Source organism: Rhinolophus sinicus, linkage group LG02 (assembly GCF_036562045.2).
Source record: "Rhinolophus sinicus isolate RSC01 linkage group LG02, ASM3656204v1, whole genome shotgun sequence".
Lineage (NCBI taxonomy): Eukaryota > Metazoa > Chordata > Mammalia > Chiroptera > Rhinolophidae > Rhinolophus > Rhinolophus sinicus.
The window spans coordinates 90,540,310-90,559,279 of NC_133752.1; the positions used below are offsets into that span (position 1 = coordinate 90,540,310).

The following is an 18,970-nucleotide window of genomic DNA, read 5'->3' on the forward strand; positions in this document are numbered from 1 at the left end:
CCTGCTTCCCACATCACCTCCTGGTTAAACGGCCTCCCACTGAATCCTTCAGGCACTGCTTGTGGAGAAACCCAAACTGAGACGTCAATCCATTTGTCTGTAAATGTCACCCATGAAGGGCTGATACTGATCAAAATGTCTAGGAAGAGAACAGTGCTCTGAACACAGGAAAGAACTGAGGGATTTTTGCAGAATGATTTCCAGGCCTACCCCAAATTTTGGAACGTGCTGAAAAGCAATCTAAATTCCTACCTCCAGGACGTCAAACTTGCAGCTTTCGTGATACTCCACATCAAAGTCGTGGATGGTGAGCTGAACGCTGCTCCCAGGGGCTGTGCGAATGTACCAGATACACTCTTTGTTGGGGGGGTACGGGTTAGGGTATCCGGGGCTGCTGAAGGAGCCGGTGGCCCCAGACAATTCCGCACCACAACCTGTTAAAACAGCGAGGCTCAGTCAGTCCAAAGTGGGCATCAGCCACAGAGGAAAATTCAAAAATCCAACGAACCAAAGATAATTGAAAACGCACATGCCTAATTTAGGAGAGAAACCGTAAAGTTAGAATGAAGTTAGAATTAAGCAGTTATAAAACAATGAGGAAAAATTTGTGGCTACAACTTATTAAATTTATTCTTTTTACAGAAATATATTGATTATATCATTTGGTGCAATAATTCTCAGTCCTTATTCTTATCACATCAACCCTTTGGTGATGTCTTCAAAATATTTTAGATTTTTCTCATTATTTAGGTAAGAATTTCATAGTAAGGGGTACACTGGACTGTGTGAGCAGTGTTAGACAGTGAGCACCATGTCTCTCCATCTTCAGTTTCCGTGTATTTAATACATTATTTCTAAGTCCTTTCAGACCTAAGATCTAGAATTCTAAGTGCTAAAATTCCTCACCTTTGTACGAGAAACTGTAGGAAATAAAAACATGTATATGTCCACACAAAAACCTGTATACAGATGTTTATAGCAGTTTTACTCAGAATTGCCAAAACTTGGAAGCAATCAAGATGTAGGTGAATGGATAAATACACTGGGGTTTATCCAAACAATGGAATATTATTCAACACCGAAAACAAACGAGCTATCAAGCTACAGCAGACATGGAGGAAACGTATATGCATACTAACATGGGAAAGAAACCGGTCTGAAAAGGCTACATACTGCATGATTCCAACTCGATGGCATTCTGGAAAAGGCAAAACTATGGAGACAGTGTAAAGACCAGTGGTTGCCAGGGGATTGAGGGAGAGAGGGATGACTAGGAGGGCACAGAAGATTTTTAGGGCAGTGAAAATACTCTGTATGATACTATACTGGTGACTATATGTCATTATAAATTTGTCAAAACCCATAAAATGTACAACACCAAGAGTGAACCCTACTGTAAACCATGGACTCTGGGTGATATGACATGTCAATGTAGGTCCATCAATTGTAACAAATATCCCAGTCTGGGGGTGGGGGTGATGATAATGGGGGAGGCTGTGCATGTGTGGGGACCGGATATATGGCAATTCTACTTTCCATTCAATTTTGCTGTGGACCTAAGACTGTACTGAAAAATAGTATATTAAAAAGTAAATGATGTGGTGTGTGGCGATATGGAAGATGTTAAAAACAGGGGCACTGGGGGCAAGGAGCATATCGAAAAATCTCTGTACTATGTGCTCAATTTTTCTGTAAACCTAAAACTGCTCTACAAAATAAAATCTATTAATAAAAAAATTTTTTAAAAGTACATGATGTAGGCCCTGACCAAGGGAACTTACATCAGAACACCAAATAAACAAATAAACAAAAACCAGATATGTAAAACACAAGCATAGAAAATACCACAACATATGCTTTATGAATGTTTATATATCATGCCCCAGAAAGTGATTAAGGCAAATCATTACCACAAATAAGGAAATGCTGCAACATGTGGCACATTTCAAAAAACTGTTACCACTGAGTGCTTAGATGTGTTTCACAAGTATTTCGTATTTGAATACTAAGAGTAACCACGTGACACAGGTAGTGTGATTATCTACATTTTTCAAAGGAGCAAATCAGTGTAAACAGAGATGAAGCGACTTGCCCGGGTTACCTGGCGTGTAAGGGGTGGAGTCAGGGCATCAGTACAGGTCACCTGGCCACGCCACAGGACTTAATTCTTACATTCTACAGATTCACAGTCTATAGGAACTCAGACAGAAATTTCAGAATGCAGAGGGAGAGAAACTTTATGGAAGAAGGAAAATTTGAGGAAGGCTCAAATTTTAAAGACAAAATTAGGAAAAAAAAAGAGAGAGTTTATCTTATTTTCCAATAGCAATTGTTGGTGATAAAAAACAAAAAACGTTGTTTGCTCTGCTAACATATCTGGGCCTTCTTTTCTATTTTTTCAGAATATTCTTTATTGGTTGGTAAATTGTTCCAAGCACCTACTTTTATTCTGCATCAAGGCTTCTCATGTTTAAAAATGATAGTGCCTCCTAACTCCATTATGAATACATGTGCATTTTCACATTATTCAATTCAACCGCTGTAACTTAAAACGCAAGACACTAAAGTTGAGGTTATGTCTACTATCCACCTTATGCAAATCTATCCTGTATGATGAGCTAGAAAAAAGTTTTTCAGAAGTTCAAACAAACAAACAAAAACAAACAAACAAAACCTCTCTATACATAATCTCCACTTAACTAAAAAGAGCTGTGGAGAACTCTAAGAAGAATCTTGAAGCAGTAAAGAAATACGATTCCAGCTCAACATGCTACCATCTAGAGTTGCCAGTTTCCTGCTTTCATTTGAAAGTCTCCATGTTTTCAGACTTTAAATTTGTTGCCCAAGTCAGTATCTTTCCTATGGCCTTTTATTTCTGGTTAAAGCCCTGTGAAAAAACTGTTTAAAATTAGACGTACGCACATTGTTTATAGACTGTGGTGAATGTTAAAAAAACATAAGTACCATGAAAAATTAGAAAATATTTTTCTCACCATAACAACACATGGAAAATATTCCTGAAGCCAAAATCAGCACAGATTGTATATATCCTCAGTACCACTGCACACATCCAGGGAGCACCAGACACAGAGTATTCCATCAAATGATGCTCTCTAAGATTGTGCAATGTATTTTAGTAAAAGGTGCTCTATGTTAGGATAATTTTAAAATACGTTATAGATAAACAAAGCATTCTGTTACCCCAAGTTTTTAAACCTTCATCTTCAGCTTTTATGGTTCTTGAGATTAGTTGTATCAAATTAAATAATCCAATGGAAAAAAATCTTTGGAGAAAAATACTCTGTGGCCAACTAATAAAAGAGAACAAGGAAATGGAAGCTTGGATATTTCTTCTCTTCATTTTTATTCAGCTTCAGTTCACCAGACAATCTAACTCTTTTTTTTTTTAACCATAGTTGATTCATCTAAAAATCTGCACAACATTTTTCCATTGTCTTTTCCAATTGTTTTAGGTTTCCTTGTAAATTCTTTTGCAAATAACAGGATGCTAATACCCTTTAACTAACTAGTCACTGTAAAACTGGAATGATAGTATCAGATTCTTGGCACTTAGTGATGCTTTGAAAAATTACAGTACTTATTTTATTTACCCACTTACAGCTCTTAACACCCACAGTGTACTTCATCTAAGATTTTAAACAAACATAAACAAGGTTTATGGAAACAGCAAAATTTTACTTTTAGGTAAGTGATGTTCTCTTCTCATCAACAGCACTTATGTGTGTCTTCCAAGGAGAAATCCCAATATTATTAAAAATGACACCCTTTTGGTGAAAAATATTGTGTGGTTGTGAGAAGGAGAGAAAAACTGTTGGAGCTTGAAAACTCTTCGAAACTTTCTTTTTCTCCTTCATGATCTCACTACCTTTGAAGTTTAACATATCAGAAGGTAAGAACTTTGATTTAAAAGTTCACATCAAATGAGAATAGTATAAATTATTTTAGTGATGTTTTATGGTAAAAACCTATAAAGTACTGGAAAATAAAGTTAATTTTGATAATTATGGTAGAAATTTAATTCCATCTTTGAATTTCTAAATTTTGAAAGAGATAAAAATTAACTTCCAATTCCCATTCATTCATTTATTCAATAAATATTTGTTGAGCATATGCCACACGTAGTGCAAACCATTCTGTAGTAGCCAGGTGTATTTAATGTCTGTTTTTTAAAAATCCATTTTTTGACATAAAAAGTACCATTACCTCATGCCCTCCTGCAAATCATTAAATTCTTTGTGCTTTCCTTCAGTTTGCAAAGAGTAATGTCAATAAGTTTTGATTTGAAAAAAACACAACCATTGAAATGTTTTATCCTTTACATGTTAATTGGTGGTAGGTTACAAAGAAGAATAAATTATCATGTTGAGTTGCTATAAGACACCTTTAAATTTGTTAGTTTTGGCGGTACAAAGTTAGCATGATTCTTTTTTGGTACAAATTTCCGGTCCACAGATGAGAGATTTTGATTAGGGTTGAGCCAGTTATCACTTCCTGTCTTGGGTAGCATCACTTTTTCCTAGACTTTGGGATAATGTGACAAATGCGTACTTGGTATCAGGCAAAAGAAAATATGTCAAAATATATATTTGAAAAACTGAAAAAAACAAATAATGTCTGTTTTTCCTATGCTGTTTTTTAGTGACAAAGGAAAACATATTCACAACAAAATTAGGAAAATTTCTATTAATAAAAAAAGTTAAATATGTAATAAATTATTAGATGCCTTGTTTCATAAATTCAAGCTATCATTAGGCCAACAGTGAAATATTAGAACATGAATTTGGAATTGTAGAATTGTGGATAAAAATAAAAAACTATACATTCACACCAAGAGCTGAACTTTTTAAACTATAAATGAAAGCAAACAATTATAATTCATAATAAGTAGCTTTTTTATAATAAAAATGTATACTGTGAATCTTTTGAATTGTATGTATGCATTGTTTTCCACTTAATTAGCTGCAGCAAAGGGCGTCAGTTACAATATAGGAAAGCGGTTTAGAACCTATATCAAGACATACTATCCCATTGTCAGTCAAAAGAAATACCAAGATAATCCAAAAATCCTACTGTGTATAATTCTGAAGAAGAGAAATGTGTTCTAAATGCTGAAATGAATCATAAGCTAAACAATGTAATTCTGCCTCATCAACAATTTCTTGTTCCTGTTGGGCAGCAAAGTTGTTCATTTTACTTGATTTACTATCTCTATACCTCCTGTGGTAGAGACAAGATTTGTTTTTATTTTACTTTGAATAAAGATTGTGGAATTCAAAAAACATGTTTGGTAAGCTGCTTTACCTATGTAGTTGTTGTCAGTGCTGCTGATGTCTAATATTGAAACCTTTCTACATAAACAAGTATCCGAATTTTACTGTCCTATTAAATTTAAATTTCTGGATGGCCAGGAACAGGAGAAAATGTTTTGTTCACTGCACAATTTCCCTTTGTGTGGGGTTTAAGATTGACAATCTCTTGTTAAAATGCAGTTTTTCCTGAAGGAGTCACAGAAGAAAATCTGTTTATAAATCTATCTCACCATTTTGGAGATGGGAACAACAAGGCTTCTAGAAAATCTCAGGGGTCTATATTTCATTTAGAGTAAGAAAATGGTACAGACACATCTGCAAATATTAAAACAAGTGAAACTACTGAGAAAACACACAGTTTTGCAGGCTGTTCAATAACTTTAAAATAGTCATGTCATTGTCAGTGCTGTCTGTGATGTTGGGTGACCAGGGAGTCAGAGAAGTAGGAAAGAAAGATGGAGGACAGGCAAGGCTGGAGATGAAAGAGGTTATATCAACCGATAGCTATCAGGAAATAAAATAGGAGGTGACATTTAGACTCCCAATATCCTCTTCATCTTCATGGTACCTGTCTGGTTGAATGAATAATAAAACATAAAAGAAATAGAGACATTTTCTATAACTGGGCTTCAGTAATTTAAAATGGAGGACAATGACTTAGGAAAGAATTTCAGGGGTCTACATAAAGACAATGATTACATGATGAAAACATTAACTAAGGAGTGGGCAATAGAGTGATGATAAAGAGTTTTGAAGGACACACATTTAGAAGAAATAGAGATAGCAGCTCTTTGCATCCAATTGGAAAGAGGAGAATTTCATGGAGGAGATGACCTGATTTCAGAGTTGCAGAATTTACATGTTGGGTTGCAAAACTTTTGGAAATATACTAACATATCAAATAAAGCATAGGCTGTGACATAAGACAAAACAGATTCTAACCCTGGCTGGGTTACTTCTTGGATAACTAATTTAAACTTTCTAATCCTGAATTTCTTCATCTGTAACAGAAAGTATTTAACCTCATAGGGTTGTTACACAGATTAAATGAAATAACCAAAGTAAGGTTTTTAGCCAAGTGTCTTGCATATGATAACCATTGCATATATTCTGTATGTTGTAATTTAACAAGAGTTTATCTAAACATAGGATGAGATTAGAGAAAAATTTGGAGCTGGAAAAGGAATTACCATAGCAGCTGAAGAGCCATCATGAAAAGCTGATGAGAGGTAAGAAATCAATTGTTCATTAAGCTACAATAAGGATAATTCATATCTGTATGGCAGTTCACAGGTTTTCATAGTGTTTTTAATAAGCACATTACCTTATTTGAAATTCACAACTACTCAATGAGGTATGTAAGAAGGAGCATGTCAGGCCCATTTTAGGGATAAGCAAAGTGGGGCTCAAGAAAGCTGCTGGACTTGCAGCTCACATAGTGAACAGCAGATCTGGGCGCCCCCTGCCCCCCCACCGCCCCAGTTCTATGTTCTCTCCATGCCTTGCTGGGCACTCCAGCCCTAAGGCACTGGAATGGCAGCGCTAAACACTGCCCTCATTACTGTTCTGTCCATCTACTGAGGACAAAACATCACCATGGCAACCTGAAATACATAAATAAAGCAAAAATCTTTTTCATTTAATTTGAGGCAAATCTGACAAAATCTAATATCGTAACATCATTAGACATCAGACAAACTGGAATAAAATAATGTCCTGAAGAGAATCCTATGCTGTTCTGTTTTAATTAATCTTTACCAAACTTTTAGCACTGGTAACTCATCATCTATTTGATTCTATTTTCCTCCAAACTCCCGGTCATGAGCTGAGAGGAAGAGCTTACCTTATCAGCAGGAAGCATGTTGATCTACTGAACTCATAACAAGGAAGACTTACAAGCTGTTGCTAAACCTGTTTACTTATGAAGATATTTTAAATCTTTCTCACAGAAGGATTCAGCTAACAGTTTTACTCTGGTCTAAAACAAGCAAGGAATTTAAAAAATAATTTTTATATTAAGCATGATCTATATACGTTCTGTCTTCAAGGTTTTGGGTTGTTGTTTTTAAACGAAAAAGCTTTAATAAAAGCAAACTGGCAATGAAACAGCTAAATGGAATCAGGGGCACTGAGTTTTAAAGGCACATTCTGTATGTGCCTACGATTGCTCCAATGCAGTCAGCTCTTTACACTTGGCGTTTCATTTTCCTGAAACTATGTTCCACAAACCGATAGCACCAGGAGAGCTGCTAGCTTGGAACTGACCTGGCCCACCACGGCTGGAAGAACAGGAACGGAGAACAGCCCCAAAGAGGACATCTTCATGTCCTTATCCTCTAATTTTAGAGGAAAATGCCTGAGAAATTAGCTGTCAATATTAAAAACAACTTGAAAAGCCGAAGTGCAGTAAAAGGATATATTTTGAACATTATGAATGATGGTGCTCACATGCTTCATGAAAATGATTGCGTTATACTTTACTAATTGTTCTATTATTTCACTGGTTAGCCTGATCGCCCTCCAAAAGGCAGCATATGTGAGGGCGTGGGGTCACAGGGACAAGCTACCAAGGACTCTTCTGGTAGGGCAGGTATGATGCGAAATAGCAACTAAGAGCCAAGAATTGGGGGAAGATCCAACCAAAGGCAAAGCTGAAATATTTTCTAGAGCACACAGGACTCAATTCTGACAGAGCTATGAGATATGCAAATGACTAAATTAAGGGGATGTTGAACAGAAACTTTCAGGTTGGGGAGGGCGGTGGAGGTGGAAAGGAATGTGAGATCCTTAAAATGGTCAAAGCTGTCCAAAGGTGACTGTGGCAGGTATGAGAATCACTAAAAGTCAACAATTCCTGGTTTCATTTTACCAGTTAATTCCCTAACAGTCTAAAAGTGTATGCCACTCTCCGGGGACAGAGGCGAAAGGCAAATGACAGGTAGCTATCCCACAAAGAGAGAAAACTACAATTAGAGCACTCGAGCACTTGTCCTCTCTGAAGACACGGCCAAGGAGGGAGCCCCAGGAATCATCTGATTGTAAGGATTTGCAGATGAAGTTTCTGGAGGATTTTGTGGGTTAGCAGTTATTCCGTGAGGACAGAGACACAGCTGGAGCGATCATGAGGTGAAATCAGAGAAGAAAAATCAAGGGATGAAAAGACTAAGGAACATGAACTTCTCCTGAAGAAAAAGGAAGAAGAAAGAAGACAAAACATGGTGACTCCAGGAGAGGAGAAAGTTGTCAAAAGCTGCGCAGAAATTCCTGTATTGGGTTGAAATCATATCCACCAGAAGCCTGTGAATGTGACTTGTTTTGAATGAGGGTCTTTGCAGATGCTATCAAGTTAAGAGGAGGTCATACTGGGACAGAGTGGGACTGACATGCAGTACAATTGGTGTCCTTATAAGGAGAGGGAAATTTGGACACAGAGACACAAAGGGAAGAAGCCCATATGAAGATGGAGACATAGATTAGTTACAGATCTGTAAGTCAAGGAAAGCCAAGGTTTGTAGCAACCAACAGAAGCTAGAAGTAAGGACGGATTCTTCCCTAGAACCCTTGGAGGGATGTCCCTGCTGACACCTGCATTTTGGGACTTTCAGCCTCCAGAACTGTGAAAGAATACATTTCTGTTGTTTTAAGCTACCCATTTTAAGGTATCTTGTTATATAAGTCCTAGGAAACTAATATACTGCCATTCTTTTCCTGAAAAACGAGGTAGCCAAACTCGAAGGCAGGCAAAAAATGATAGCAACTCTGAGGGTAACATCTGAAGGAGTGGGGGGGTCCCTAAGCTCCCCTTACTCCCTCTTGTACTGATTACCATCCATTCATCACATTGGGTTTAGATGATGTTTGGTCAAAGATAAGACAGATGGTCGTTTTAGTGTGTTCAGGCTGTTTTAACAAAAGACCGCAAATTGGGTGGCTTAAAACAAGAGAAATTTATTGTTTGTTTGTTTCTTTGTTTGTTTGTTTTGGGGGTAGATGAGGGTCCCTCTGGGTCACAGACCTCACATGATACGAGGGGGTAACGGAGCTCTCTGGCACCTCTTCCATTAGGGGCACTGATCCCAGTGAGAAGGGTTCCACCATCATGACCTAATCACCTCCCAACACCCCACTTCCTAACACCATCACCTTAGGAGTTAGGTTTCAATACGTGAATTTTCAGGGGTACAAATGTTCAGACCCAGCAAAGTCTACTGTTGAGAAAACTAGAGACAAACTGAGGGTTAGGTATCACATTAGGAGGAAATATGCAAACTCAAGAACTAACGGTGGGGGCCGGCCCGGTGGCTCAGGCGGTTGGGGCTCCATGCTCCTAACTCCAAAGGCTGCCGGTTCGATTCCCACATGGGCCAGTGGGCTCTCAACCACAAGGTTGCCAACTCCTTGAGTCCTGCAAGGATGGTGGGCAGCGCCCTCTGAAACTAAGATTGAACATGGCACCTTGAGCTGAGCTGCCGCTGAGCTCCCAGATGGCTCAGTTTGTTGGAGCGCGTCCTCTCAACCACAAGGGTGCCGGTTCAACTCCCGCAAGAAATGGTGGGCTGTGCCCCCTGCAACTAGTAACGGCAACTGGACCTGGAATTGAGCTGCACCTTCCACAACTAAGATTGAAAGGACAATAACTGACTTGGAAAAAAAAAAAAAGTCCTGGAAGTACACACTGTTCCCCAATAAAGTCCTGTTCCCCTTCTCCAATAATAAAAATAAAAATAAATAAAAAGTAAAAAGTGGCTAAAATGGTAAATTTTATGTTAAAAAGAAGAAGAAAAAAGAACTGACGGTAATGATTTTTAGCATTGAGGAGTTAGCAAGGGTTTAGAAGGTTTCATCTTCCATAAGGACTTCATCCCAGTCCCAGACTTTCTGATAATCATTTTGTCGGACTGATTTCCATACAGCCATAGATATGGAGTAGAGTTATCTATTTTCAATGATAGGGACAGAAAAGGGCGGGGGGAGAATAAGGTCACAACATGAAGTTAATGACTTGGAAAATAGATACAAGGAGCTCAAAAAAATCAATGCTGTCCATAGTTATAAAATGACTTTGAAATTGCTATATAAGTTGTCATATGAATATTCAAAGTTAAGCTTATCATAGCTATCTTATCCTCTGTGATGTGCTGAACCTGACTATCAAAGTATTTTGCATGAATACACCATTAAAGAGGAGTGAACCCAGTGTAGCCATATTTTAGTATTTTTCACGTACGGTAAGATAAACTTTAATTTCCTGTATATGAAAGGATAAAAATCTTTCATTTTGATCCAGAAAAGTATAGCAAATCTTGTCATCTTTTCATTTTGATTAGCTGTATCTTGACCTCCCAGTCTACTCATTCCCACCAAATTACAAATTCCCAGTAGAAACTCTTTGCTTACAATTTAGGAGAAATCAATCAATCAATCTCACTCAGACATGTTTGAAATATTGAAGATTTCAGAACAAAAGATATGAAAGTAGTATAAAAATATCTTCCAAGGAAATGAAATGAGACCAAGGCAACTGGACTAATTCCCCCTAATCTAAGTAGTCATGCCAAAAGCTACTTTATGAAATGCCCCGAACACAGGCAAAAACAAGGAAATGTGTTTTCTTTATGCAATTTCCAACTTTCAATACCCATATTTCTATTTAAAAATTTTCATTCTAAGCCTGCTTTCTTTCAATTTAATTATTTTGGTACATGGCACTCTTGCAAGGAAAAGCTCATCAGTCCTTCCTCCCCTCCCCTCCACCCCACCCCAAGTTCCTTCGCTTGTCTTTTCCCCACTCTCCACCTTTCCTTCACAGCGAGGGTTCCCCACATCACAAATGGACACACGTGAGCAGCCCCATACCATGCCAATGGTCGATGGTCGTGATGTCTGCTGACCCTCCAAGCCTGAGCCATGAGATGGTTTTCTGTGATTATAGCACCAGGGGGTACAGCCCCTGGCAGGGAAAATGCTGCAGGCATCCAGCCAGCCAAAGTCCTCAGCTCAGAGGAGGCAAAACTCTCTGGCTGGGCTACTAAACGAATCAAATCCTCAAGTGCTCTACTCCATCCTTCATTGATTACCTCGGGTCAAACCAGTCTATTTGGGGGATCGTTACCCTTTCACTCTTCACCTTATTATAACTCCTCTTGTACACTAGTTTGCGTAACTAAACGTGGTAACAGATTTGGTGATCCCTGCGGTGTGTCCCAGCTCAGAAGCCTATGATTCCATCAATGACACACAGCCACTCCAAAAGAAGAGCACTGTGTAACTAAGTAACAAAGCAGATACTGTGCTGGAGCTCAAACATCAACTATTTTGAACGAGCCATTTGCGAAGTGATGTGCTTCCCCCCATTACTGCTACTTGAACTTGAAGAAAGAATGAATTGTGTAGTTTAGAGGGGATATCTTGGAACCAGAACAATATTTACTTGGGGAAAAAAAAAAACTGCATACGTTCATTTTGAAACATCAATTTTCCTCGTGGGAATTTATTTACAAAATTACCTACTATGAGCTCTAACCTTCTCTGCCTTACAATATCATATAATGTGTTTTTGCAATGAAAAGTTGCAGAGAAAAATTACTTGTTTTAGACAGAGTGAAGCTATTAAAGCTCAGGCACCACACACTTGGTTTTGTGTCATGATTCCATCTCTTACTGGACTTGTGAGTTTGAGGAAGTTACTTAACTTCTCTAATATTCCTTCTTCAGTTTTCTTATCCATATATGGGGATGGGGATGCTTATTGCAGAGAATTATTGGGAGGAGACATGAGATAATATTTTCAAAGCACTAACCGAAGGGCCTGGCATATGGTATCATTTTTTAAAATAATAACATCAAGTGTCATGTTTTTTAAATGATAACATCAAGTGCCATTTTTAAAATGACATCAACATTTTTAAAATGATAATGTGATTTTCAAATGACATTAACATTTTTTAAATAATTACTTGGTCCAGTAATAATAAACAAGATGTCAATTAAATCAATGCACTAAGCACTTAAAACATCTTCATTCACTCCTTACATGGCAACACGGTTTATTTTCATCATAATTAATGTTTTAAAATAAATTAAAAATTACATATAGGTAGTAAAATCAATATTTTTTAGCTTGTGATGAGTCTGTAAGTATAACCAGAAGGGGAAAATATCAGGGACACAGTAAATTAATGTCATTACTTATATGGAGAATATAAAATTCTATTACATCTTCTAGAATGTAATTACTATCAGTGCCACGGAAGGCTTGCATTATTTCCTCTGAGCACACAGTGGCATACAGGTAAAACAAGTCCTTGGATATGTAATGTTAGAGATAAATATGGCAATATTTAAGTAAATACTCAAAAAGAGAAACCTCTGGGGACAAAAATTAATGTTTTACACTGAACATCATGTTTGTTCTGTGCAGGTTTAGTCATTTCTGGCTGCTACAAAATTTGAAACTATGAAAGAAAATGTGTGGTTTGTTTTTTCATGTTGTACGAAAAAGTGTGGAATCCCCTGGAAACTATGCGCAATATCTATCAGGAGGGATGTTGTTGCTAGGGAACCAGAACACAAACAGAAGATTCAAGAAAGGCCTTTCTTTGCCCAAATCTCAAGGGCGATTACAAATTATGCAACATATGATTTGGGAAGGTCATGGTTGTTTGAGGGTTATTTTTTTCTTTATAACTGTTTCAAAGAGAAGCAATGGAAACAGAACTCCATTTTTTTTTTTTTTCAAATGACATGGGAATTGGGACTCCTAAAGGCCGTTACTGGTTACAAGGCTCGAAACCAACATTAAACGAAGGTCAACTGTGTGTATGTGTATTTTCTGCCGTCGTCAAGGAGGCAGATAATGCCACCATCTCGTAGCTTTTCCACTCATTGTGAAATGTCTGCATACGCCTCTGATTATTGGGACCTTGCTGGGAAGGTTCCGGAGCCAAGGTAAAAAAGGCTACATGATTTTCTTAGTAAATTATTATCCCAATTTTACAAAGGTGAGTGAATTTATGAACAGATTTTTAAACAGTAGCGTCATCTATTGAGAACTTCTTTGTAAAGCAGACATGTGAGAATTCGCCATAAATAAAAATCAGACAGAGTATCATCACGCAGAAGTCGGTGCTATGGTCCTACACTGAGACCGTATTCATTTCCATTTTCCAGGCTTAGAATTTTGCTAAGAGTATCACCAAGATGAAAGTTCAAAATACCGGACAGGCTGAAGGGGCTAGAAGAGCAGGACAGGATATAGCATCTGTGTATGTGAAAGAAAGCCTAGCTAGCATGTAGGGAAATAAGGTTTAACTTAAACTGTTTCTTAAAAGTTTCTATTTTATATAAATTTGTACCCAAACTGAACAGGACTTCTTTATCCTTTATCACACTATGTAATAAAGCAATAAACACTATGTGATATAACAAAACACTACACAATAAAGCTATCCCAGGAGTCTATGTCCATTTGTCTATACCAAGAGATTGCCTACAGACTTACTGAAATGAGGACACATTCTTGATGATAAAAGAGGTTACTTTAGAGGCCAATGGGGACAGGTGTTTTACCATTTCTCTCTGTGACATTATATCAGCACGTAGCAGGAAGTGACACTATGAAAGTAATTCATCACCAGAAGAGAAAAAGGTCTCTGTCTGAGATGAGGACCAGACGGGGTGATTCACTTCCCCCCGCCCTTGTGAGCATGCCCTGGGATCTTTGCAAACCACAATTCATAAAATCACTTTCATTGTGAACATCATACCTTCGTATAGCTGTGAATGTTTGCACCGTGCGGAAGCAAGGCTCAGGACAGACAAGAAATAATATCCATGTTCTTGCAGTGGTTCTTAGCAATTGGTCTCTGACAACCTGCCCTGCCTCAGCTTCTATGACTCCCTTTAGCTCAGTGTTTCTCAACAATTTTTGGTTCATTATTGCCTCTCTAAGAAGCCTTTTTAGATACTTTTTCCAAAATTCTCCCCCATGAAATTTTAATATCACAGATATACCATAAATATATACATACGTATATGTATATATATTTTATGCTATGTATTATATATATGTGTGCACTTTATACATGAAGCTTAAGATTTTTTTCACCCTCCCCAAAACTAGTTTTCCCTCCCTTGGGGTTGATATATGCTCTAGCTGATGTAAGCCTCCCTACTTCTACTTAGACATGTCTTCCCTTCTCAGGATATTTGTCTGACTGGTCAATTCTTGCTCATCCATTAAAATTCAGCTCAAGTATTCAGCTGCCTGAAGTGCCTCTTGGACTCCCTCAGGCTGTCCTAGATGTCCTCTGTGCCCCCACAGCATCGTGGATTATGCACTTATTTCTACATCTGGTTTATCTGTCTGTTTCCCTGACTAAATGACGAACTCCCTGAAGTCAAAGATACTCTCTCCTCTGCTATGGGCTGAATTGTATCTCTCTCAAAATTCATATATGGAAACCCTAACCCCAGTACCTCAGAATGTCACTATTTAGACATAGGGCTATTATAGAGGTGATTAAATCTAAATGAGGCCCCTAGGGTGGGCCCTAATCCAATCGGATTGGTGTCCATATATGAGGATGAAACTTGGACACAGGAAGAGACACTGGGACACACACTTACACAGAAAAGGCCATGTGAGGACACAACAAGAGAGCTACCATCTGCAAGCCAACCAAAGAGGCCTCAGGGAAAACCAAACCTGTGATACCTTGATCTGGACTTCCAGCCTCCAGAACTGGGAGAAAGTAAATTTCTGCTGTTTAAGCCACCCAATCTGAGGTATTTTGTTATGGCCGCCTGAGCAAACTAATAAACTCTGTATTCTAAAAACCTAGCCCAGAACCTGGTTAGTGAATCAATATATGCTGGTTGGACAAATGACTGAACGAAAAGCATGTTCTCAGCAAATGCCTGCTTGCAGACACTATGTGTAAATTACTATGATATGATGCACGCTTGCAAACTGTCTGTTGTTTGGAGGGTAGGCCGGGAGATCTCCTCATAGGGCCCCGTAATTCACCTCACACCTTAAGGGTGATTACCTAGCATTCACATACAAGGAAAAAGGACAATGAATTACAAAGGACAAAACCTTTGTCCTCAAAGGGTGAACCTCCCAGAAACCCCAGCACACACACTATAAATCCCAAAAGGAGTAGAGATTACAAATTAGAAGGATTTCCCCTGAAAGACCAATAATAAACGAAGACTATTGAAAAGTCCAAGTGAGGAAAAGAGAACCAGAGGGAAGGTTTAAGAGAAACATTCGCTGACCTCATGGAGGTTCTTTGCCAGGACTCTAAAAATATACATTTTTAAAAGCCCTTTGCTACAGTGTTACATGTCCCCAGGTAGTTGAGAAGGCACTGGCTTATGCTCAAACCCAGTCAGCCAAGGAAGGTCTTGATAAAATTATTTTTAAATGTTCTCCCAAGCCAATTTCTGAAAACCTTCAGGCTTAAGAAATCTCATTAATAGCTTAAAAAAAAAAAAAGATAAAATGAAACCAGCCCCCATCCGAGAGGCTGATGTCATCTATCTCCCCAAAGAAAAGGCCGAACTTTCCTTTGTGAAACTCCAGGGTGACATCAGCTCCTGATCACATGCCACTTAGCCCTTCCTCTGCTATTCCCAGCTGAGGGGGTTCTCTCCCTTCGCAAATGTCACTCTTTCACTCACAAAGCTCCTTGACCTTGTTTGTCTGCTGGATTCCATTGTCCAGTGAAGGCGGGCCTCGGAGAGAGACGAGCATGAGAGGCGAGGGGTGTACACAGCTGGCCAGGAGGCCCCTATATCCACCGCCTGCAGAAAGTTCTATATTCCCTTCAGCAACCCAGACGGAGGCCCCCGAGACTGAATGCAGCCTCTGGACAATGCTGTCAGCACTCAATGCTGTGAACAGTTCAGCCAGGCAGTGCAACTGTGGCCATTTCTTTTTTTCCAGGGTGGGACTGGCTTTGATGGCCGGCATAAAGGCTGGGCAGTGTGGTTTAATCTCATGTCTGCAGCTCCACTTTAAAAATGGGCCCACAAATAAAGCCTGATTGTAGATGCGTTTTCTCCAAGAAAACAGAAGATTTGTATAGTCAACAAAGAGGCACATTTTGTAAATGGGTTTATTTATGAATTGGCAAAACGAATGAAGTGCGTGGGGATTCTTCCTCAGCGGCAATGCTCAGGACACAATGTGTCAGCTTGGGTGCCCTGGGCCTTGGCCCTTGAACCTGATTCTGAGATTGAGATTGGGAGACGTTGTGCAGAGAGAGTCTTTTGAATCGCACGCATGTGCACATATTCGTGGGCACACACAGACACACAGTCAAGAATATTACTAGTACACTTGAAAATTGAGACTTAAGTTTTACGTTGATTTTGTATTTATTCATTTTGTATTTTTTCATTTGTAATTTATTTTATATTCTGAATCTTACAAGATGCCATGTTGTTTCCCTCCTTCAAGATCCTACTCAAAAGTCATTTCTCTGAAATGTGAGACAGATTTACTTGTAAGAAAAAGTGTAGCTCCCTCCCTGCCCGCGTCCCTAACTGCATGTGACCTGACGCTCTGGCCATGCTTAGCTCAGCACAGCTTCCCCTGATTCTGACCTCCAGCCACTCTGCCACTCCTGACTTTGGGGTCCCTCACCCCGCAGGCTCCCTCCACAGGGCCTTTTTCTATATGGAATCCTTTTCCTTCTCCTATTTGTCCACGCAACTCGTGTGTATTCTTACATTTCAGTTTAAAGGGCTCATTTTCAAGCAGGACTTCTCTGACCTGCTGTCCAGGTCAAATCCCCTTTTGTGTGCTGTGTAGCACTTATCGTTTATATTTACTTGTGTGCTGTTAGCTTGATGGCCAGTTCTCCCAATCGCCTGTAGGCTCTAAGACAGTAGGTAGCAGGCCTGCTAATAGGAGTCACACGGTGTCCTCAGCCCTTGCTCAGTACCTGGCCCAAGATTGTTCCTTAATATCTGTGCAATGAGCTATGGATAACTGAGAAATTGGACTTATGTCTTCAGTTTACCTCCAGTGGATAAGAAGTAGGGGAACCTGTGCTATTGGAATCTCTTCCCTGACCCTCATCTATTCTGTTGGCCTCTCTTCTCAGATTATCAAATCAAGTTAAAGATCTAATTGTCCTAATTTTCAATGTTAACATTAATTAATGGGTTCAGGTGTTGTCTATCTAATCACCATCCTATGTTTGTTCAAAAAGTTGAGCATCCATTGATGATTATTACCTAGATCCTTATCTCACTAAAGGTTTTCTAATTGAATACATTTTGGGACATGCACACCATGAAATGATATTTTATAACTATTACAAATAATAGCTAATGTTTTTTTACGAAGCTTACTTTGAGTAATGTACTATTCTAAGCACTCTCTATATTATTTTATTATCCTAATAACAACCAATGATTTGGGTACTATAAATATCCTTGTTTTACAGATGAGAATATTGTTCCTGCATAACAGATTTTTTGAAGTATTAATGAAATAACAATGTATGTATTGTATAAAGCACAAATTCTAGAATATATAAAGATCTTAATTCATGTGATAGTTACTAAAATTAAGATTATTTCAGGGATCTCATTCACATTATCATAATTAAAGCACTGTATTTTCTCATATTTTAAGAATCTAACCTCAAAAAAAATTAAAAAAGACCTAGGTCAGACACAGAGTATAAACTCTACATACTTGTAGTACTACATAACTATAGTATATGATAGTTAATTTTGCACAGATCTAAGACACTTACCACCCCCTTCCAGAAGGTTCTTCCCATGTATAATTTATATGTAGTGGGCATCACGGAGTTAATGTCCCCCCCCCCCCCCAGTTCTGGTCATAACTGGCAAAGTGTTGTTGCATAACGTTTCAAGCTTAGCAAATGTTCAGCAATTGGGAGAAAGTTTTGAAATAGTAAACAGGAAAAGAGAATAGACAGAGAGTGTCTTTGATTCTCCCAAATGAAGACAGATTTCAAATGGAACTGATAGAAAAAAATTATAAAGTGTTGTCTACAGAGTAGCACCATGAGCATCATCTGGGAGCTTTGTAGAAACACAGATTCGTGGGCCCCACCTCAGGCCCCCTGTACCACAACCTGCATGTTAACAAGCTCCCCAGTGATTCATATGCACATGAAAGTCTAAGAAACACGGCTCCGGAAAATACCTCTAGCTCTTGAAAATCTGGGGCATTTCCCAAGATTTTCCTGTTTCTTCTTGGTCTTTTCACAGTTTCCTTAGAATCACAGCATTTCTAAATTACAGAATACTAGAGATGGACTGTATTACAGAGCTGAATCAATCCAGTTCCTTCATTTATTAGATCAATAAATTGACATTCCAAGGTCAAGTCTGTCTACTTGATGAAGAGGACAGTTGAGAACCTCCACAAACTTAATCATCATAGTTCATTTACTTTGGGAATTCATAATCTGTATTGGAAGCTGTAAATATCTCTGTGGATAACCACTGAATATTTTTAAACACTGAAAACCACATTCTTATATTTTAACAGAAACACACTCGGTCTCTAGTTCATAATCTCAGAACATCTGACACTCTTAAATATACAACAGGGCTATTCAGCTATGTATAGCACTGAGATTCCTACA

The 18,970-nt window shown here is 38.5% G+C and overlaps 1 protein-coding gene across 1 annotated transcript in view; it reads right to left on the minus strand.

Moving 5' to 3' along the window:
* CUBN (cubilin) overlaps positions 1–18,970 on the minus strand; it is a 238,602-nt gene that overhangs the window by 134,860 nt on the left and 84,772 nt on the right. The window contains exon 29 of the mRNA XM_074324816.1: positions 253–434. Coding sequence (XP_074180917.1) covers positions 253–434 — 182 coding nt within the window. The remainder of the gene's footprint in view (positions 1–252; positions 435–18,970) is intronic.